The sequence below is a fragment of the Bacillus rossius genome, chromosome 2, assembly GCF_032445375.1.
Source record: "Bacillus rossius redtenbacheri isolate Brsri chromosome 2, Brsri_v3, whole genome shotgun sequence".
In the NCBI taxonomy this organism is placed as follows: domain Eukaryota; kingdom Metazoa; phylum Arthropoda; class Insecta; order Phasmatodea; family Bacillidae; genus Bacillus; species Bacillus rossius.
The window spans coordinates 15,141,153-15,165,602 of NC_086331.1; the positions used below are offsets into that span (position 1 = coordinate 15,141,153).

General features: G+C 38.1%; 2 protein-coding genes across 3 annotated transcripts in view; both read right to left on the reverse strand.

The window, feature by feature from the left end:
* LOC134529127 (carotenoid isomerooxygenase) overlaps positions 1 to 24,450 on the reverse strand; it is a 226,858-nt gene that overhangs the window by 103,137 nt on the left and 99,271 nt on the right. The window lies entirely within an intron of this gene.
* LOC134529129 (uncharacterized) overlaps positions 14,326 to 24,450 on the reverse strand; it is a 50,760-nt gene continuing 40,635 nt past the window's right edge. The window contains exon 2 of the mRNA XM_063362895.1: positions 14,326 to 14,503. Within this exon, the coding sequence (XP_063218965.1) occupies positions 14,421 to 14,503 (83 nt within the window). The 3' untranslated portion in view covers positions 14,326 to 14,420. The remainder of the gene's footprint in view (positions 14,504 to 24,450) is intronic.

Sequence of the window (24,450 nt, forward strand, 5' to 3'; positions counted from 1 at the left end):
CACCAGAATTATTTAAAAAAATTTCTAACCACTGCAATAATGGCTGGTCGCATAAAAAACCGTTTCAAATAAAAGTATTTAGATAATAATTATAAGATTGATATATAATACGTACGTTTTAAATGTTTTGTCTAAGAGGGCGGAACTATAATTTTGTACTATATATGTATATATACTAAAGTTTGAGTTGACAATCGATTTGGTGTCTATGGACCATGAAACGAGAAACTATATAAAATTTTCCATGGATACGGCTACAATAGGTGGTATTTCTTTTTAAATTTACCTTAAAGTGAAACTCATACCATAAAAAGACGCATATAGTCACTTGAGTAAAATATTTAATTAAAATAAACAACCTGCCATAAGTTTCTCCTTTTTTAAAATTAATTATTCGCGTCGGTAATTTTTTTAGTTTGAAAATATATATTTTGACATAAATATAGTTGCTGTGACCACTACAGCAGCTCAATAATTTCAGTTCTGACGAGTGTTGTGTATAAGGCTACATTTGTGTTTTGAGATATTTAGACTGTTAACTTGATCATTTTTTTAATAGTTAAGCAAAGAGAGAAAACATTTAAAATGGAACAATCATCTAAATCGTTTAGCAATAATGTGTGTTACGGTGAAATGATACATAATATAAAATTCGAACCTGATAATTTTGACAAAATTTTACAAAAATATTAAAACTTTGTTCTTAGTTTATGTATTTTTTCAAACCTTAGAAGAACATTCCTTAGCGGAATGTTTAACCACAGACCAGTATTCTAACATTTATGTAGGTAATTCAAAGTATAAGCAAAATAGTCATATTAAAGGATTTTTGGTGATACAAGATATATATATATATATTATATACATATTTGGATATAATGTTATATTGTATTCATTATTAAAAAGAGTTAGTACAAGTAGAATAATTATTTACATGAGTTACAAAATATAAAAAAATCTTAACTGCTCTCTAATAACTTATGACGAAATTAAATTATAAGGGATAAATAACTTGAATTTTTTAAGTTCATATATATAACTGTATAAACTCGTAGCAAAATAACTGGTTAGTTTTCAGCAATAGTTACGGCGCAAATAGTGTCAGTGTACCTACAAAACGTATTTCCAGGAAAAAGGCAAACACGTAAGCAAATGTAGAATTTAAAACTGAAAGAACACTAACATTTAGTACAAAAAATGCGAATTAAATATCGAGTCTTATTATACACAGTGCCATTTTTTAAATGTTAGATAGTAAATATTGTAACTAATAGAAAATAAAATATAAGTTACAATGTCTTAACCAGATTTAAAATAATGTATGTATTTTTGAATGCTTTGATACTGACTCCAAACAAATTAAATTTTTCATCAAATTTAAATATCTATTAAACAGAAAAAAAACTGAAAAAATGCGTACCTAAGGCCATTTAGTAAAAATTAAACTTCAAAATCTCTGTTACTAAAAAAATTTCACAAAATATTGATAAACATAAACGATCAGTGACGTTGATATTTTTTATTTAAAATATATCAATATGCTGGTAGTGCCACAGAAAGCTGCGCTCACCTCTCGCTAAGTTATGAGCGCCTGATACCCAGCTCGCTTGAGCACTCCAGCGCAGCGCATAGACGTTCGGGCCTGTCAAAACTGAAAAATCGCTAATATTGAAAAAATTCCATTATCTAGTTAATGCTCGGCATGAATTGCAATGCCTCCCACTATCTCTTAACATACACACACACAGCGTGGTTGCCGTCAAACGCGATATGGACGCAGCGCGAACCTGCCGCTGTCCGAAGTACCAGGCGAACATGACAACGCGGGAGGTAGCAGACAGCACGACCTCCCGCACCGACATGTTCTCCTGGTATCTCGGGCAGAGTTTCGCAATGCATGCACGCGGCGTTGGCCCCAGCTACCAGGCAAGCATGACCACACTGGAGGTAGCGAACAGCGCTACCTCCTGCGCTGTCATGTTCGCCTGGTAGCTGGGGTCGCGGTATGGTCTGAAAACTGCGCGCCGCTTGCATGCGGGCGAGGCGTTCTCAGCCAGCCAGCCAGCTTTTTTTATTATTTATTATTTTATAGCTGCCCGACCCGGCTTCGCACGGCTATACTAATGGAAAAAATTTAAGCCACATCTCCCATTTACAGTAATGGTAAATTAAAAAAAAAAAATCAGTGAAAATTTATTACAATACTGTATAGAGACCCGGAAAATTCGCGGGTTCATTTCGTGTTATGATAAAATTCAAATAATTATACCTTAGTGCTGCTTCTGTCATTGGTTCACTGTTAATCTGGAGGACTGAGGGCCAATAAGAGACCCTCACACATAGAAATGTCGAATCACAGGCCACCCAGCCGAGACGACTCACAAGTCAGCAGCCAATGAACAGTTGGCATTTGCCCGAGTGTGTAGAGGATATAGGAGTCTATCCTGGAGGTCATCGAACCCGCGAATTTTCCGGGTCTCTATGTATAATGTACCGGAGAGAAAATGAATAGCACCGATGGTTTCCCGACTCGTGCACGCAACGTAAAACTGATGTACCCGTACTTCGCTACGGCAGTCTACAGGCAGATCACTCTTGCGCCGCTCATTATTAAAAACCGGAACAATTTGCGAATTCATTTCGCGATAGGCTAAAATACAAATAGTTATACCTCAGTGCTGCCTCTGGTATTGGCTCACAACTCACCTGGATGACGCTGGGCCAATGAGAAACACCCGACCAAAGCTTTATCGAATCACAGGCTGCTACGTTGGGACAGCAGCCAATGAGTGGGTGACATTTGACCGAGTGTATGTAGAACTATGGAGGTCATCCTACAGGTCATTGAACCCGCGAATTTTTCCGGTCCCTACTCATTATACATGCCCCTCCTTGTGGGTACGCCACTGCCGCGCGATGCCCGTTGCCATGGAGACGCAGAAGGCATGAACAATGCATAATCCTGTTCTCATGCAGACAAAGTACCCACTGTTGCTTGGTTTTAACCACCCCTGGGATCTAATTTTCGGAAAATGTCATCCTGCGTAACATAAGGAACATTACTGTGAAGTTTCAAGTCTGTAAAATATATATACTTGAAAAAAAAAGGCAATAAAAAAACAAATTAATCACAGAGAGAGGAAAAAAACAAAAGTTTAGGTTTGCGATTTAAAGTGATAAAAAGTATTTAAATACTAATTGAACTCTTATGAGGGTACTGATTGCTTCGTTGTTAATATCACACGGGTGTTTTTTACTTGTATGGGAAAATTAAGAATGATAAGGCATCTAGTGCGTGGCAACAATGTTAATTGGCAATAGGAAATAAACTTCTAGCGCCTGCGGCATTGTCAACACACACTTCGTACGTGTACTGCATGTTGTATCTAACCCCCTCCAACGCATTTGATTCTAAATTGGACTTTTAGTAAGGATCCCTAATGTTATTGATAATATAATATAGCCTATAGCCTTCCTCGATAAATGTACTATCCAACACTAAAAGAATTTTTCAAATCGGACCAGTGGTTCCTGAGATTAGCGCGTTCAAACAAACAAACAAACTCTTCAGCTTTATAATATTAGTATAGATAAAACAACAACACTGCAAACATAAATTTATTACATAATTTATTCTCTACTACAAGAACAAAATACAAGGATATTACGAGTATTTCTCGATTTCTGCATCTGCTACCCATGAATTGAAGCGAGTTGGGAAACACTACCACTTGAAATAGGATCATCCATTTCTTCGTTTGAGAATCGTCTCCACCAAATATGTATCGGGATAATATATTATATCGTAGGATGAATCTCTTAGGCATAGAAGCCGCTACGAATAGGCTTGTGTTCCAAATCTTCGAGGTAGTTGGTCCTGGGTTCCGATTCGCGAACATGGGTCACACGGAAAAGTTCGGGACCTCAATTCGCAATTAAACATTTCTCGAAGACGCCTTCCTGCTTGGAGATCTGGAGATCCACACAATGTCACCGACGTCAGCTTTAGGCTTCCATGGATCTTTGACAAGCAATATTGTAGATAATAACAGTAGCAAAATGTTATCTTTGAAAGATTTGTGCAATGGGAGTGCATGACTTGATGTAAGCTTAGCAATGGTGTATGTCCAAAAGCTTACATCAAGTAGCAAAATGGTCTGCAATATTAGTGTGTAACACAGCAGCATAAACATAATTTTTATTTTTTATTTTTTGCAAACGCATGTTCTATTCAGGTTTGTGTGGAAAGTGTTTTGCGTGTATATTTGTTAATACAATATGTCAAGCCATGTTTAGCAAGAATGTTTAAATATTTTTCTGTGTATTTATCATAAACAGTCGTACATATATTTATATTAATGTCACCAACTAGCTTTAATTTTGTGGTATTGTGAACAGTAAACGCATTGTCTAATGAATTAAGGAAGTCGTCAAGACGCCCAGAAGGAGGTCTGTAGACAGCTAATAGCGAAGCATGACTTGAAGCAGCGGCGTCGCTGCGACTGAGCGCGACAGTGACACGCAAGCAGACTGCTCCCGCGATGACAATCTCCTCTACGTCAGCAGCCAGCTCGCTTCTGACAAACACTGCTACTCCATCACTTTTATGAAGCGTTGTTTTGCTAAAGTAAGCGCTGTAGTTCGCATTGGAGTACAACGTACTCTGCCCGCTTAGCCAGGTTTCAGTAAGAACTATAATATCAAATTTTACTCTAATATCTGATAATAAGACCAGGAACTGTTCAAAGATTTTGCTTTTACTTCTATTATTTAAATGCAGGACACTAAAACCATTAGCTACAAAAGTTTTATCTAATTCAGAACAATCAAGACAGTCCCATGTGAAAATAAATGCATCTAATGATTGTAAAAATTCATTCATAAAAAGATTTTTGGAAACTTACAGATTAACTAGGAATTCTTGTAGGCACTAAGTTTTCAAGATCTGGCGGACGTCTGATTCTTGTGGCAGGTTTCCCTTCCTCTTTTCTTACGAATATTTTCGCGTCGCGTACCCACAAAAACTTGAAATTGTTCTCTCTTGCTACTTTCTTTGTTTCCCAGAGATGAGATTTATTGTAGTGCGTGAGATGTTCATTTATAAAAATCCTACTTGCAGTAAATCTAGCATTCACTTCCGAGGCTAACAACGTCTTGTTTTCTTTGAATTTCTGTAACCATTGATCTCTTGTTTGTCGGGAGAGCAATTGAGCGAGTATTGGCCTAGGCTGGTCTCTTCGGCTGCTGGGTAATCTGTGAGCAACTTGGACATCCTTATCGCCCATGTCAATGCCAACAGCCTTAGCGATTTCGCCTACTACAGCAATACAGTTTTCGCCTCTCGTCTCAGTCATTCCAACAATTTCAATGTTCATGTTTCTACTGTATTGTTCAAGTTCGTTAACTCTTTCTTCTAGCTCGTTTACCGATTTTTTAAAACCCCATTTTCTTTCTCTAGTTTATCATTTTTTTTTCTTGAATTATTTTTGTAGTAGCACGAAATTCCTCGAACTGTCCAGATATAAATTTGACACTGTTTTCCAAGGATTCTATTTTTTGAACAACATTTTGGAGAGCCGGTAACTAGCGGTGGATTTCAGCCACTTGTTCCATTAAAAGCTTTATATCAAAAACCGGATCAATATTACTCACCTTAAGAGCTTTGCACTACTCACATTTCCAGGTGTCTTTCTTCAATCTAAGTTTTATTAAGTTTCCTGCCGTTTTCAAAGATGTGCACCGAACATGAAAGTAATTTTCTCAAATCCCTGAGCATTTAATAATGTCTTTCACATTCGCCGCCTCCAAACACATTAGACATTTACCACACACTTCTGAATCATTTGACATTGTTAATTATTTAACTGGCGAAAATTTAAGAATAAACAGTTTAAATACTTTTTTTAAACACTTTCACTCGGCACGATACTTCGCGTTTTAACGGAGCACCGACCGACACGTCTGCCCTCTACCGCGGTCAACTGGCAAATGGCTAATATTAACATATATCCGCACCCGCCATGTTGGTTCATGTTCATTTCATGTTATTCTTATTACTTTTTTAAGGGAGAAAAAAAATATGTTTCTCTACTTTAGAATTTATTTCGTAAACTGTTGCAAATTTCGCCACTCAACACATGTTACACATAAAAAGTAGGGGCAGGCACTTTTCGCGAAAAAATCTGAACGCGTATTAGAATGCAACAAGGCATACCAGCACCAGTGGTTTCTTCCTTGTGATTGGCGACCGTCTGCGAAAGCGTTACTGCATTATTTGACCGAGCCACTCAGGACGCGTTTACTTCCGCACTGAATCACTGTGATTGGTGCAGTAACAATCGACGTGTAGCTGGAAGAAACTCTACCAATCATGAAACACAGACGATGCTACAGTGTTTTAACTTTCAGTAAGTCTCGAAATCTTTTCGCGAAATATGCATGGCCCTAATAAAAAAAATTGTTGTGAAAACTCATGCCAGTGTTAGTAATAAAAATAGTTTTACTAACTGAGTAATAGTTACTGACTAGAAATTAACAAATAATTTGTTTTTTGTTTTCTCAGCTGGGTAATACAATACAACTTCACTTATTTACTAATTATTTCGAAGGTTCATTACGCGATAAGCTAAAATGCAAAAAACTTTTTAACTTAAATAAGTTTGTGGCATTGAGGATAAGTAATTCGATGAGAATTATCAAAAATTTCGTCTTTCGTAGAAAACCAAAACTGACAAATAAAATATGGATGGAGCCACGGAATTTTCGCGTATTCATTTAGTCGCAAGCTAGAATGCAAACCTCCACACTGTCGCACTGTGTTCATGATTGGAACGCAGTTATCTGGACACGCCCCTCTACGATCGTGAGCCAACGATGTCCAGCTAGGAGAGAAGTAAGCGAATCAGGTAGTGCCGAATAACAAGGATAAAAATGTTCTCGCTAAGAAATCAACCAATGGGAAAGTAAACATGGGTCGAGCACACATATAACTTTGAATTCTATCCTGAGGCCAGAGGAATCCGCGAAATCTCAGGGACTCTAAATATGGAAATTGTACAAAACAAAGAACGAATCCAAGATAAGCAATTGTCAGAAAAAATTGTGAGCCAGTCTTTCATATCTCGCCAGTGATGTGTAACATCGGTACCTAATCTCGATGACGAGCAAATACATTTGTTCTCATGTTGCAAATACACTTATATTACGAAACTCGGACACGAAATTTAACGTAGAATTCTTTAAAATAATGCCAAGCGTGATAAATATACCCAAATTGTGTTTCCAACTGCATTTCTGGACGCGAATCACACTTAGTTTCCACGCCCGCCGCTAGAATTCGCTGCCGGAGCAGCTACGTCGACCATTGAATCATGCGATTTACAGAGTAAAAATTTTAAACTATATAATGAAACGACACCAATAAAAGCGAGAAAGACTTCAAAAAATACTAAACCCCGGGTTTGGACCTGATTTTCGAAATTGAATTTTATTAAAATACTGCCCACCTTGTTAAAATTCATTAAGCAGTTAATGCCATAAACATTTCCTTTGTCTTTGTGAACTTTGGTTCGCACCAACCGCCCCAGATGGCAGCACCGTGGTTACACACGTCTGTTTCTTGACTTCCGTCGCATTCACAGAAATTAGTTCCACCAAATGTCGTATACCAAGAGCTAATATGTTACACATAAAAAAGGAAATGCACGTGGAATTCTGAAGAAGGAATAAACTGGACAAGTGATAAAGCGAATAAAACAAAAAAACTAGGAGTATACTGACAACAAGCAAACAGCCCTGTACCAAGCAAAACAAAACAGCACAGGCAAAAGAAGTAGCACAAACCGACAAGCCACCTGCTAGTTTTCGGGGAACTTCGATCTGTGCCTGCTGTCAGGCACACACAAGACTGTTTTGCTGTGCTGACTGTCACGCAAATTGCCTAACCAGCAGGCGTTGTCTTGATGACCGAATGTGTGGCGGCTTATCTCGTCGTCATCTGGGTACAAACGAACCGCAAGGGATCGCGAGGTGACTGAACTAATTGGGCGGGGTTAGCGGGAGCACCCCAAGACAACCCGACCCCACCGGCCAACGGCAACGTCCGCCACGAATTTCCACTTGCTGATCATCCAGGTTCGGCCCAGCTGGGGTTGAAACCGGGTCGCTTACTGACCACTCTCTCGGCCACTGCGCATTTCCCCCTCCCCTTTCCCTTCTCCGGCACATCCCTGGCTCACGTGAGACTCTTTCCGATGTACTTATCGAGATGTTCTTAGAGACGAGATTTTATTGTGTTATTTTTAGGTTTTTTTTTAAATTTCAATGGTTTACATTTAATTTTTTTATAAATTACTGACGTGACAACGTCTAATAAATCGATGAACGCCGGCTGCACGCACTAAAATGTGTCCCGTTACGCACATTGTCCCGTTACGCTATGTCCCGTTACGCTCATTGTACGCTTGCGCCGCATCTATCTCTCTTCCACTCGATTGGAACAACCATCGATTTGACTTTTTCGAGGCACATTAAACTTGAAAAACTCCCATTCGTTTCCTACTTTTCCTACCATCGTCCTATCCTTAACAGAATAACACAGATTGGAAGAAGTTAAATAGCAAACATGTATAAAAGTTATAGTTAAAATAATCTGTTCGTTAAAGTAATGAACATATTTGAATTAATGAGTGCAAATAAAAGTAAATTTATCAATTAAATTGTAGATTTCATTTCACTCCTTCTTTGTATCCAAACAAAATAGTGAGGATTCAATAAAAATGATTCAATTTTATTCATAAAAGTATGCAATCATTTAATCAATGTTTTGTTATGACGTTGTCACGTTAAACTATCGTCCGTAAACCGACTTTACAGACAGCCAATTTTTTTTATTCCTGGAAATAATTGTGGTGTAGTGGTTAATAAAAATGACACTAAAATGTTTGTTAGTACGTACTTATGTCACCAAAAAATATAGTGCAATTTTGCATTCATAATAGTGTTATTCGGTCTCGGGCAGAATATCGAATATTCGAGCAGGAGCGTGGCCGAATAGCCGAATACTCGGCCAAACCGTTACGCCTGATTAACGCCCGTGCGAAAATTGTCGCGCAAACCGAATTCTGGCAAGGATCGCACACCCTGCTCTCTGATTGGCCCGCTGTCAACACGCTTCGCCAATCGCGTTAATTCCTGACAGTGTTTTGTTTCGCTCAGGTTAAACCACTCTCAATTACGCTATGTAAACAAACAGTTTTTATTTGGTTGTTTTATTTGCAATTGATCTTTTCAAAATATTTTGTGACTTTGTAACAGTATGGTGAGTAAAAACATATCTTCAGTTTGGACTTACTTTGAAGAAAATGACGAAGATTCGCGTAATGTGAAACAAAAATTTCTTATGGAGGTACGGGGGAAAAGCTTCGACGTTGGGTTTGATAAATCATTTTAAAACAACCACAAGGAGAAGTATAAAAAGATACAGAATTCTATCTCAACGAAATTAATTGCAGCAGATGATGTTCCCTGTTCAAGTAAGTCCAAGGAGCAATTAAACGTCTACGAATGACCAAACAAAGTAGGATATAAATGACCCTAAGGCTGTTAAATACCATTATCTGATTACCGAAATGATAGCGATTGATAATGTACCAGTGAAAATGGTTGAAAGATCTGGTACTCAAATATTGTTGAATGAGATCCTGTCGAGATATGCCGCACCGAGTATACCGTACTTTCTTAAGAAAATAATTCCGGAACTTTATGAAAAGGTAGTAACAAAGATAAAAAAAGCTTGAAGACACAGATTATATATCAGTCACTACTTACATGTGGACGTGTTTGCAAAACTATGTCAGTTACCTCAGTTTCACTGCACACTGGCTTCACAGCGATTTTAACTTGAGACATGCTGCACTTAACGCAAAACACTTTGAAAGGCAACATACATCGCAGAATATGGCAAATTCTCTGCAAGAAATACCGATCCGGTGAGAATGCCCTTTATCAAAAATTCACGTCAATGTTCGTGACAACGGGCGAAATATTGTTAAGGCTATCAGTGAGGCTGAAATGAATTTTGCATGTTTCTTCATATATGCACTACAGTTAGTAATCACAGATTCTCTCAAAATTCAACTTGAGGTCGAAGAAACTATTGCTATAGGACGAAGAATAGTAACTCACTTAAATCATTCGGTTACTGCACAAGGAAAACTGAAAGAAAAAAATTCAGGAAGAACTGGGAATAGCCAAGTATCATTTAGTGCAAGATATCACATCAAGGTGTGATTCTACCTTTTATATGTTAAAAATTCTTCTTGAAAAAAAAGCTATTTCCTTCCATCTAACTGATACAGCAAACACATCTAATCTGACTGCAGAAAATTGAGAGGTCGTAGACCAATTAAAGAAATTATTAAACCGTTTGAAGAGCTATCAAACATGACCCGCTCAAACTACTCCTGCTTATCTGAAATTATTCCCCATGTAATTATCGACTGCTACTGCGACAAGGCCGTGACTTGTGACCTTGCACCTAAATTAAAGTCTGCGGTGATCGCCATGCAATAAGGGATGAAACAACGTTTTTTTTAAGGATTTACAATAATAAAAACTACCTATTGGTAACTATGTAAGGTCCAAGGTTTAAGAAAAATTTCTTCACGAACCAATTGCAAAAAGAAAGAGCCCGCGCTGAGAGAAAGGTTTGTTTGCCTCAACAAAATATTTGTTTATATATGGCGAAATAAATATATTTTGTTAATTCAGACAAATATTTTGTAGTAGGAAATATTCTGTTGACCCAACAAAATGATTTTGTCAACTTAAATGTATATTTGGTTAGGTGTAACAAATTATTTTTGTTACTTACTGAGTTTGGTTAAACTAACAAAATATTTTGTTCCACCAAGTAAATATTTGTTTCGCCATATATAAACAAATATTTGTTTGATTCAAACAAACCTTTTTCTCTGTGGCGGAAGTACATCCAGATCAGGACCAGCAGCAATGAAAGCGTGCATTCTTTTCCCGTGCAGTCTCTACGTAAGAGAATCGACGAGCCTGGACAAAGCATCCGTACATCTTACTAGGAGTCTATGATGAAGTAGTTGCTGAGAACGTCACCGATGATGTAAACGGAGCTTCGACTTCAAAGAACACCACAGCAGGTGACCTTTTTAAGTACTTGGGAATGAAAATTTTTGAAGAGAAACGACGATCCATTTGCCTGGTGCTCTACACATAAATCTGAATTCTCCCAATGTAATGTTAAGACAAACTGGCTGCTAAGTACTTATCAGCTCCTGCAAGCAGTGTGTGTTCGCAGAAGCTTTTTAGTGAAGCAGGAAACGTATACGAAGAAATACGGACAGACCTCTTCCCAAAAATGCGAAAAAGTTGATTTTTCTGCACCATAACCTTCTACGTATTAACTTCAGTTATTGTAAGTAATTTTGTACAATGAAACCAAAAAGGTAATTTATTTTCAAGTTTATAATGAGAGATGATTTCATAAAACCGCTTTACAGATTATTCTCTTTTTTTTTTTTTCACATTTTATGACATAAGTTTCAATCTAATGTGCCCAAGCAGTAACATTTTTCATACAAATTTTAATACTCTTTTTCATTCCTTAGGGCTTGAATTTCACAAAATCCTTTATTAACACGCCTATGACTTAACTACATGATAAGTAGGCCGTTTACAATTGATTTGCTAACTTTTTTGATATCTTAGAAAAATAACTTAGCTATGTTACATTTCTTTGGTCTTTTAAATAAATAAACGAAAATTTCGCTTTCTTGAACTTTGAATAAATGTTCAGCATTAATAAAAGTTACATGATTAATTTACTGTATTTTTTTATTATTTCTTACACCTGTTTTTAGGTATTCGGTATTCGGAAGATTATAGTGATTAAATATTCTGTATTCGGCGAATATTTGTTGCAACTCTAATTCTTAAGTTGAGATAATTTGAAATATGCATTTACACGTTAGTAAAAATAAATTTTAAAAAAACTTGCTTGTTTCAAAAATGTACGAACATCAGTAATGTAAAAATGAGTTGTTAAGAAAACAAATTTTAAAAAAAAGTAGAGGAAATCTTGTTCGTTCCGGCCACACAGTAGTGTCGGAGTGCGCCGATCTCGGCACGTTCAGCACTTCGTCAAAGGCGTGACATGAGGATTTCGAAACAAACAAAAAAATATTATTGACGTCATTGCCCGACGATAACTTGACCTTTGAACGCACATCTTAGTTTTTTTTTTTTTTGGGGAAGCTTTTCTCCGCAGCTGATTTTTTTCAAGTGTGTTAACCCCTCACCCCCTTATTTTATTGTATGATTTATTTAAATGGTCACGTGTCCAATTAACGTTTTATTTTGTGTAAACGTCTCGTCGACAGTTGGGCGGGGGGGGGGGGGGGGGTCCGGACACCACTCTCTTGCAGGATTTTTAAAAAAAGTAGGTACTCAGTAAGAAAATTACAGCAACTTAGTCATATGATGTTGTAGAGATAAAATTTTGGAAGGATTATTTTAAACCTTAGTGGGGTACAATAACGTTTTTCCTCCCCATTACGGCCCGACATGCATCGCACACAGAAACGGCAGTAGTCTATAGTGAATGCCCGTTCGTGCGTGTGTTACTGTAAGAACGTCTTTCACACAAACTTGGCCCGTGTGCTCCGCGTATTTAATAACATTAATATGTATGTATGCATTAATGACTTGTTTTAACGAAATCATCAAACAATTGACTTAAGGACAGGGTATTAAGGGGGTGCCTCCCATTTCAGGTCAAGATTTTATATTTACAGTAACTACAGAAAAACTTGTAGACTTTCAATTGTTTAACATTCACGAAATGAAAAATATATACAGCGCATACATTTTGCATAATTAGCTGCCAAAGTTACATTTTTAACGTTTTTGGGTTGTACAAATAATGAGAATTTCATTTATTGCAGAACTGAAACCTTTTAGGTTAAACTGCAATGCCACTGCCTACTTAAAGGAAAATATTTATTAATTTACCTGGCATTTCAAAATTCTCAAATTTGTTACGATTTTGACAGCCAAGAAACATGAAATAGGTTTTTGTGATAGAAATGCAAACCATATCGTGAAGTAGCCAGTGGAATTGCAGCTAAACCTAAAAAGTTTCAGTTCTGCAATAAATTAAATTCTCCTTATTTGTACAACCCAAAAACATTAAAAATGTTACTTTGGCAGCTAATTATGCAAAAAAAAGTATGCGCTGTATATATTTTTCTTTTAATGAAAGTTAAACAATTGAAAAAGTCTAAAAGTTGATCAGTGGTTAATATAAATACAAAATCATGACCTGAAATGAGAGGCCCCTTAAAGCAATAAATTACACAATACGAAATGCACAGTTTTCTGTAAACGGAGTTCTAAAATTTTACTATTATCTGAGATTTTAATGTGACAACCAATATATATATATATATATATATATATATATATATATATATATTTTCAATTCAATCGTAAAGAAAGAAGAACGTAATGGCCACGCTAGACAGCCTCCTTCCCGAAATCTCGGCTATGGGTTCGCAGGAGGTCACGACAGACGTTGACCCCCGACACGCAGGCCAAGGTCACAAGGCCACCAGGGCATGGAGCAGCCTTGGGCTCGCGTAATGAAGAGACCGGAAAAATTCGCGAATTCATTTCGCGATAGGCTAAAATACAAATAGTTATACCTCAGCGCTGCCTCTCGTATATTGGCTCACAACTCACCTGGATGACTCTGGGCCAATGAGAAACACCCAACCAAAGCTTTATCGAATCACAGGCTGCTACGTTGGGACGTCTCACAAGACAGCAGCCAATGAGTGGGTGACATTTGACCGAGTGTAGGTGGAACTATGGAGTTCATCCTGCAGGTCATTGAACCCGCGAATTTTTCCTGTCCCTAGTAATGAATAGAGACCTGCAAAATTCGCGGTATCGATGGCCTTCAGGATAGACTGCACATACCCCTGTACACTCGGGCAAATAACGCAAGTTCATTGGCTGCCGACTTGTAAGTCGTCTCAGCTGGTTTGTCTGTGATTCGATCCTTCTTTGGTTGAGGGTTTATAAGTGTTTGAGATTCGTCCAGATGAACAGTAAGCCAATAGCAAAATCATCTAAGAGGTATATGTGTTTGAATTCTAGCCTATCACCGAATGAATTCGCGAATTTTGCAGGTCTCTAGTAATGAACCATCGCAGCTCTGGCCCGGGGCGGACTCCCGGGAAACCACGGGGACTCTTGAAATCAGGATGCCCTGGCTGGCCATCGAACCCGGCTCCTCGGACACTGCGTGTCCTCACTGCACGGGGGACTCCGTTCAGCTCTCGGCGTTCAGTTGCGACGCGACTGACGTCGTTTCAGCGCGGTCTTCGTCACGAGTTGAAGTTACACTTCTTCAGGCGCGCGATGAATTTTTTTACGATGCGTGCCCCCCATGCAATCATTTCTTCACAGGCTGAAAAAAAAAGTGTACAATAAAATAGGCTCAATACAAATAAAAAAATTATACGTGCTTTCAAATCTCATACTTTAGTGATTGATATTAAATACTGGTCCATAACATTTAAACATTTTTTCATTGCGAAAATTAGTGATATAAATTGTGTTCATATACTTTTTCAAATGTTTCATTGCATGTATAATTTAGTTGTATTATTATTTAATCAATAATTAAATTTAATAAATAATAAAAGACACTAAGCATGGTTATTTATTTTCATTACTAATTAAAGTTTATCTTGATAATTTTACTAAATTAAAAAAAAATAATACTATACGTGTTTATATTAGGATTTAACACTGAGTATTTATTTAAAATGTTTATTTTGATTGAATTTATTCTTTACCGACTGTATTTAAAACACTCGAGTCGTTTTATTATTTAATTTCTATTAATTATTCGCATGCAAAATTAAAGTTATTCTTTTTCTACGCCAAGTAAGTAGGCCTATAATTGCTAACGCATGTACATAAATACACGCACCTATTTTTTTTTAACTGTCTTGCGATTATTCGGGGCAGCCTGTAACGACATTTAAATTTTGTCGTGCGTTCGATCACTTGGATGGTAAAGTAGTGAGATAACGCAATCCTTAGTGGAATTTAGTGAAAGTAACTTTGTGCGACCTAGTCAAACAATAAATCTAATGATATTTAATCGATAAACATAATTACTCGAGAAAGTCATCGATAAATATTAAGTTTAAATGTTTTAGGTTGTAAAAAAATTACTACTAAGTGTTTTAAAATAATAATTTTATACAAAAAATATTTTTTTTTTCATAACTAATGTGAACTGTGTCATTTAATGCTTGAGATAAGAGATAACTTGCAACTTTGGTCAACGGCATTTCACATGGAAACCAAAAAAACGGAGAAAGAACGGGGATGAAATTAGTATATGTATGGGGTTCCTGGGACTGGAGGCGTAGTGTGGAGCGTACAGCTTGTCAATGACTACCACCTTGACGTCACGGCAGCCATATTGGATGACTTTGACCTTTGACGCAGACCTTGACCCCACTCACTAATATTGCACTTATCGTTATGCATGCCATCTTGGATGTGTATGAAGGCATCGTTGCACTTTTCGTTTAAGCCACCCTCTTGGATTCTAGAACGTTGCCTTTTTCGTAACAGCCGCCATCTTGAATTCTAACAACATGTCCACCATCTTCGATATGATGTAACAGCCATCCTTTTTCTATTCTGATATCATGTCCGCCATTTTGTTTTCGTCTGCTGGAGGCCTCCATATTGGATGTCGTCATGGACACCATATTTATTTATTTTGTTTTGCTGGAGGCAGCGATCTTGGATACCGACGTATTTGTTTCCGCTGTTTACTCCTAAAGAGCGCCAACATCTATCTGTATCATCACATAAGTTCGATGTTCCATTACCTACCAGAGCTGAAATGGTCCTTATCGACATATTAAATTTAATTTTTGATGCAAAATTCAACGGAAGCACTGTGATTCAAACCAACACAGCTCTTAAATCTGTGTTGTAAAACATACAACTTTAACCGCTCGGCCTTCAAGACATTTACCAGGCTAAGAATTAAATAAGTTTTATAAAAAATAACGCACAAATTCGGACTTGTATTTTTTTTAGTTTGAAAGGATAATAACATCACCTGTTCGAGACAGAACCGCCATTTTGTTTTCAGTTCTCGCTACCAGGAGCGCTAGTGTCACGTGGTACACCCGGCATCGAGCAAAAAGTGCTGATGCCATCGTGTTTTCAATCATTGTTACTAGGAGCACTAGTATCACTTAGTATACGCGTATTTTGCTAGAGTGCGTTACCGCCATATAAGTTGAGGCCGGGCCCCATCAGAGTCCCAACTCCCACTGCAAGCATCAACTCTTGTTACCTTCAACAAGGTAAACACTTGCCCAGATGGGGCCTAACCTGCATATTAAATTTAAAAAAAAAACAAGGTCAAAGGGACAAAACCTATGCTGAAAAATGTAGGTGGCAGAACATTGACCGAACACATCAAATTAGTTCCAACGTTTATTGTTAATCTTGAACATATCTCATAAATAACTTCAGTACAAAAATAGTTATATCTTGTGATGACTAGACATATCTCATAAATAACAAATATTATAATTTACACACTATAAAAACTATATCTAAACTTTAATGCTTTCTTTGGTTCAAGCTCCAGGCTAGAAAAGCCAATATTTATAAGGTACATTTGAATGCTTAATATCTTTACCAATATAAACAAACTATTAGTCAACTCATAAGGCAAGGTCTTTGGAGCGCTAAATCAGTTATTGAAAGCAATATGGCCGCCAAACAAGAAAATGCACAGGAGGTGCAGAAAATTGAACAATTGCCAAGTCCACATTATGAGCACCTAACCAACACTTTAAGTTTAAACAGGTGCATCATATTCACAAAAAAAAAAACACAAGTCCAACAGATACTACCCACACATATCAAAGTTATTATCATCATCATCAAAAATTCAAACTCTACTGGCCATTTCATAATTACAACCCTACCAATACTTAGCTCTCCAAAACACCTTTTCCTGCTGTCGATCTCTCTCTCTCTCTCTCTCTCTCTCTCTCTCATGCCTCATGATGTTGGTGGTGATGGTCTTGCTTCTCCATGCCTAACTGGTCAAAACCCCGAGCTTATATACCCATTTTCTCTATCCCCCCCCCTTCCCTCCTATTGCCCATCCAATTCTCTGGTTTAATAAAGATGATTCTCGAATGTTCTAGAAGGATCTTCATACCAGTTCACATAATCGATAAATAACCGATTTCCGGGATTTATTCTTCTTCTTGCTAAATCAGGAGTAGGTAACACTGAATTCGATGTTGTGTTGGAATTAAGTCTCCACTTTGTCTATGGTTTTAGTTTGTAAGTGCACTGTCTTTTGTCGCACACAGCCGTAGCCTATCTATGAGTCGTGATGTCACAAGATGTTTGTTTAGTCCTACCCGCTAACATGAAAGGTAAGCTTCTTCATGTCCTTAAATGTTTGTGTGTAGAATCTTAAATTAACGTCTCGTGACCATACACGGTCACAAAGTTTTTTTCCCTGTTAAAGTGCAGGAATCATTTATTTCCAGGGCACCTGCCATCTTGACAATTGGTCACCATCTTGAAAATCTCTAATTATTTACCTACATATTCGGGAAAAAGTCTAAAAATCATTTTTAAAAATCGATCACCTCAATTCAATCTTTGAAAAATGCAAAAAATGTAAAACCACCAAAAAATGACGGATTCGATAAATAAAAAACTAAATTATAAATCAAAAATCTAATATATAATTGCTACAAGTACACAAAACAAGCAACTTATAAGCATTGCTCGCTTTCTACAGCCCTCTTAAAAGGCAAAACAAGTCTTTTGCATGTGTATTTTGCATATAAAATTAAATTTAATATGTCGATTAGGGCCATTTAAGCTTTGGTAGGTAATGGAACATCGACCTTATGTGATAAGATAAAAGAGCGATGCTGCCACTCTCTAGAAGTAAACAGTGGAAACAAAGATGTCAGTATCCAATATGGCGGCCTCCAGCAGAACAGAAGAAAGCAAAATGGCGTTCATGATATCATCCAAGATGGCGGCCTCCAGCAGACGGAAAAAAATGGCTGACAGGATGTCAGAAAGAAACAACGTGGCTGTGACATCATCTACACTAATATTATAAAGTTGAAGAGTTTGTTTGTTTGTTTGTTTGAACGCGCTAATCTCAGTAACCACTGGTCTGATTTGAAAAATTCTTTCAGTGTTGGATAGTACATTTATCGAGGAAGGCTATATGCTATATTATATTATATTATCAATAACATTAGGTATCCTTACTAAAAGTCCAATAAGGTAACCCAAAGTGTAAAAAAATGACCCGAAAAAATCCTTCCACGGCATGCGCTGCGAAACCTATTGATTATAGAACAAAACAATGTACTACCACATTGCAGAACATATAACTGTCTTCAAAAAATATCGCGTAACCATATGTCTAACTATTGTAGTTATCTCACAATTAGTGTTTTCTTTTATTTTTTTAAATAATTAAAATGCCGTCGCTTCAAAAACACTTTATTGTGTACCTTGGTATTAATGATTATCAAAATAAATTACTGCATATTCAAGACTAGTTCAATACCTTTCTAGAACTTTTTGAATTATTCAATTCGGACGTTTCATTCAAAAGATATCGCGATATTTAAAATGTAAGTATTAGTGTTGTAGCCAAATAAGTATTAAGTATTGCACGCGCATGTATGACTAGCATTGAATACCTAATCTCTAAAGTGTACCCAGATGTAGTCCATATAGAAAACAAAGACTACCAGTGGATGTGTCAAAGGACAATATTGGCAGCTAGAAACAGTAGCGTTGACATCAGTAACATGATACTGGGTAAACTTCCAGGAGATAGAGTGAACTACAGGTCCATTGATAAAGTAATGGATCAAGAAGATGCGGTACATTATCCACAAGAATTTTTAAATTCTTTAAATCCGAGTGGCCTGCCCTCACATTCACTCAAATTAAAAACTGGCTGTCCAATTGTGCTGCTAAGGAATCTTAAACCACCAAATGTATGCAACGGAACCAGACTCCAAGTAAAATTCCTTCGCGATAACGTGATTGGTGCTACAGTATTGACTGGTCCAGTAGTAGGGCAAACAGTGCTGATACCTCGCATACCTATGATACCAACGGATTTGCCTTTTCACTTTAAGCGAATTCAATTTCCGGTGAAGGTATCGTTTGCGGTAACAATTAATAAGGCCCAGGGACAAACATTTAAGTACGTAGGAATAGATTTACGCCAAGAGTGTTTTTCGCACGGGCAACTAGGTATATGTTGCTCTGTCGAGATCTGGATCTGGTTCGGGAGAAAATCAATTTCTACTTCTGCCGGAAGACAAAACTAAAAATATAGTTTACGCAGAAGTACTTTAATATACCATTGGTTATGAGTGTTTTGAGAATAACCTAAAACTGTGCATCTACCATATTATCTCAGAAAGTCACAATACCCCCCAACAAAGTCCACGCGGACAAAGTCGCGGGCACTGCTAGTATCTAATATGGAGGACATGTTTTTACAATTCAGGATGGCGGCCATAACGAAAAGTGCAACATTAGTGAGTGGGTTGCTCGATTTCAAGATGGCGGATCCAATATGGCCGTCGAAGTAAAGGTTAAAGTCAATTTCAAGGTCAAGGTCAAATTTAAGGTCATCGGTTGGTTTTTGACCTGCTCCTCGCTCCACTCTCCGCCTCCAGTCCCAGGAACCCCATTCATATACTACTGATGAATATTTGCAGAGTTAGTAATAAAACTATATTTTACATATTTTTGGCTTTTGGGTTTTACTTGATGTAAGGTTTTGGTCATACGCCATTGCTCAGCACATGTATGTCTGTAGAAGAAAACTACAAAAAAGAAAAAGAAAGAAAAAAAACACAAATGACAAAAAACACAAATTAAGCAAAAATTTGGGTTTTAGCTTCGCCAAAAGTGAAAAAAAACCACAAAAATTTCGGTTGACATTGCAGTTGCCATCATCAGGTAAATAGTTTTCTACCGACGAACTCTTACCATTTGACACGGTAAATATCCACGAGCCAAAAAAAAAAATACCTCAGACAATGTCTGCGAAAGCGTGCGATAATTACTTGAGTTTCAGTACTTTGGTTCCGAGATTTCCGTAAGACCGACCCAACTGACCAAGGCCAGAGATTCGCCTTGTAATGTTATCTAAAGCACACATTAAGTGATATCGCGTGAAAGGTCAGTGCTGCTCTCGGGTCGGATAATTAACAAGATGTAGGCCTATAACTTTTGAGGGAAATATCTCGCATTCGTCCTGTCGCTAGTGTTGTCAAAATCACCGAACCGTGATAAATGACGTAAATCGTACAATCGAGTCATGATTTTTTTTATCAGAACTAAGTCCAACTTTGGATTGCGTAATTTTTAACTTGGGTGGGCACACACACACACAGGCGTGTTAATCAACTGACAATTTCAACAAAGCGTGAACGCAAGAAACTTTGTTCCCCACTTTGATACTGACCGCAAGCCCGCCTGTTGAACATTCGTGTACCTTTGTTAATATAAAGAGTGAATGAAACCTAGCCCGACAAACTTCCCCTACAGATTCATCGCGGAAAAAAAATCAAGTTCGAAAATTACGATGCATACTTTGAATTGGTGGCATAAAATGCCGAAACAGACCATTTTTGTTAAGGAACGTACGTACGTCCGGAAACGCAAACCTGCAACATTACAGACGCGAACATTAGCGCGAAAAATTTGAATTTCGCGCGCATCAGAGACATGCCCCATTGGTAGAGACCGGAAAAATTCGCGGGTTCAATGAACTTCAGGATATACTCCAATATCCTCTACACACTCGGGCAAATGCCAACTATACATTGGCTGCTGACTTGTGAGTCGTCTCGACTGGGTAACCTGTGATTCGACACTTCTATGAGTGAGGGTCTCTAATTGGCCCTCAGTCCTCCAGATTAACAGTGAACCAATGGCAGAAGCAGCACTAAGGTATAATTATTTGAATTTTAGCATAACACGAAATGAATCCGCGACTTTTATTAGGTTTCTACCCATTGGCTGAGAGAACGCGCGCTCGCAGGCGCAGACGCAAACTGCAGTTCTGGTTAAACTTCCAGACGGGTCGAGGGGTTATTCGGGCTCGGAACTAGACGTTGTGTGGACTCTTGACCTCCACTCGACGGAAGGCAGTAGACAACCACCGCATGATCATGTCGACCAGTCCGCCCTGGACACACCATGGACATTGCTCCAGAACACTGGCTGCTAAGTGTCCACAAAAGTTTGTAGTAACATTTTTCTGAATTACATTAACCAAAAGTTCAAAAAATTCCCAGGCTATTATTTTAGAAAATAATTTAACCATTCATTTTCGGAAATAAATAAAGAAAATCCAGCCTGGCCAAGTTATCCCTCCATTATATAATAATTTCAAGTGATGGCAGACTGGAGTATGACATTTCCTCCTCAAATTACCATCACTGGAGAATTTCCACGAATTTTTCCAGGATTTCAAGTTAATTCCCTGACCTTCCCTGACCACCACCAACCTCCTTGAATTTTCCCTCATTTCACAGAATCTGGTCACCCTGGGCTGGAGATCCAAACCAACGTCACAAACTGATGGACAGCCAAAATTTATCGAAACCAAAAAATTCTGGTTTGTGCTAGAACTCTATCCTTACTGAACAAAGGAGAAGTTCACAAGCTGACGGAAGTTTTTTGTATTTTTTTTTTTTGTGTTTCACTGACCTTGATTCAAGAAAACATGCGTTAGTTTTCTCCGTGAACTCCTGATTAATCATGCAAATATGTTGTTGGTTTTCTCCGTGTGCTCCAGATTATTCATCTCAATATTGTATTGGTTTTCTCCGTGTGCTCTTGATTATTCCTATTAAAATTTTGTTTGTTTTCTCCAAGTGCTTCCGGATATTCCTAGCGAGACTTCTCTCGGTTTTATCTATGTGCTCATGGTTATTCCTGGCGATACTTCTACTGATATTCTCCGAGTGTTTCTGGTTATTTGAGGGAACAATCTCTGCATATAATTTATTTTTCGTAACGAGACAAGCAATTGTATTCAGTGTTTCACTTACTAAGCGGATTCCTGTTATCAAATTAATAACTTACTATATATATATTATCGGTTGGACTTCAGACAAAAATTATTCATTACTTAGACGATTAGTTTGCCTTGAGACAGTTCATAAACGCTATCATGCAAGAAGAACTTGCTTCTCCTTGAAGTCTATTGAAGCCCTCCTCTTGCGTTCGTGAGTGAGCTCCGCATCCCACATGAAATAGCGACTGCCTGTACAGCAAGTGGCGACAACTGTTGGCAAGAATCGGAACTACTTTGAACAAGTTTTTTTTTTTTGCATGAGATAAATTATCTCTCGCAGCTGCATGGAGCTATTGTACCCAGTTGTAGCCTTGTAGACTCGTAACCCCGTAGCCTCGTAGCCATGTAGCTTCGTAGTCAAGTAGCAATTTAGCCATGACGCATCGTAGCCAGTTGGAGCCTTGTAGACTCGTAGCCTTGTAGACTCGTAGCCTTGTAGACTCGTAGCCAGTTGGAACCTTGTAGACTTGTAGCCTCGTAGAATTGTAGCCTCGTAGAATTGTAGCTTCGTAGCCAGTTGTAACCTTGTAGACTTGTAGCCTCATAGAATTATAGCTTCGTAGCCAAGTAGCCTTGTATTCATGTATCCTCGTAGCCAGTTGGAGCATTGTAGCTTGTATTCTCGTAGCCGTGTAGCCTTGTAAACATGTAGTCTCATAGAGTTGTAGCTTCGTAGCCAAGTAGGCTTTTAGTCTCGTAGCCATGCAGCCTCATAGAATTGTAATCTCGTAGCCATGTAGCCTTGAAGCCTTGTAGCCGCATAGACTTGTAGTTTCGTAGCCAAGCAGGCTTGTAACTTCGTAGTCATATAGCCTCGTAGCCTCGTAGACTAGTAGTATCGTAGCCGAATTGAATGTTCATGTAAATGTAAGTCCTTTCCGTTAAATATGCTTCCTTTTTATTAATGTTTTTCAAAAAGTGTGTCCTTTTCAGGACTGGATATTTGTTGGATCAAAAACTCTCGGTCCTGTTGTAAAAGGTAAAGCATTTTTCAGGGAATCTTGGTCCTATAGTAAGTGTAAAACATACTTAGTAATTTCGCCTATTTTACTGTCATAGGTTGTATACATTCTGTAGTTCCTGTAGTTCTGACAGTTCAGAGCATCTTGTCTTGTCTGCTTGAAATAGAACATAATTGTTTGAAAGCAATAACAGGTATCGTCGAAGAAGGCCTCGTGGTTCGGAGATGCTTGGCCTACACGCTTGGCATTGTACATGACATGTTTAATATGTCCGTCGAGTATCAACGAAGAAGGTCGTTTGGCTACTGACTGTATTTTCCTGACCACCAAATGGGTATGTCTAGACAACCACTGGATGTGTCTGTCCCACAACAGGATGTGCCTGGCCATCGACTGGATGTGTCTAGCCACCAACTGATAGTGTTAGCATTTCCACAAGCTGTAAGTGCCTAACAACCAACTGGGCATGTCTAGACAACCACTGGACGTGTCTGGCCCACAACAGGATGCGCCTGGCCATCGACTGGATGTGTCTAGCCACCAACTGATGGTGTTAGCATTTCCACAAGCTGTAAGTGCCTAACCACCAACTGGGCATGTCTAGACAACCACTGGATGTGTCTGTCCCACAACAGGATGTGCCTGGCCATCGGCTGGATGTGTCTAGCCACCAACTGATGGTGTTAGCATTTCTACAAGCTGTAAGTGCCTAACCACCAACTGGGCATGTCTAGACAACCACTGGATGTGTCTGGCCCACAACAGGATGTGCCTGGCCACCAACTGGGCGTACCTTGCCACGAACTGGACATGTTAGCCTGACCCGCTGACTGATGTATTTGTCCAACCTATCTGAAATACCTGTCCACAGACTGGAGGTGTCTGGCCCACAACAGGATGTGTCTGGTCGCTGACTGGACATGCCTTGCCGCTGACTGGAAATGTCTGCCTACAAACTTAAGGTTCCTGGCCGCAGATTATATGCCTGTCATGTGGTACTGCCCTGAAAACACATGTCAAGTCATGCAAAGAACAAGCTTCGCTTTCTTAGGAGATTGTAGAAATCGAGAAATGCTAGAAATTTCCTTGTTTCTTTAATGTTCTTATAGACTCTTCGTAATAAATTTTTTATTTGTAATATTGTTCCTTTTCTCATTGAACCTATTACTTCAATGTTAAATTAAAATAAATATATATTTTTTTCTGAAATTATATTTTTGCAATGAGTTCAGATCCAACTAAGGA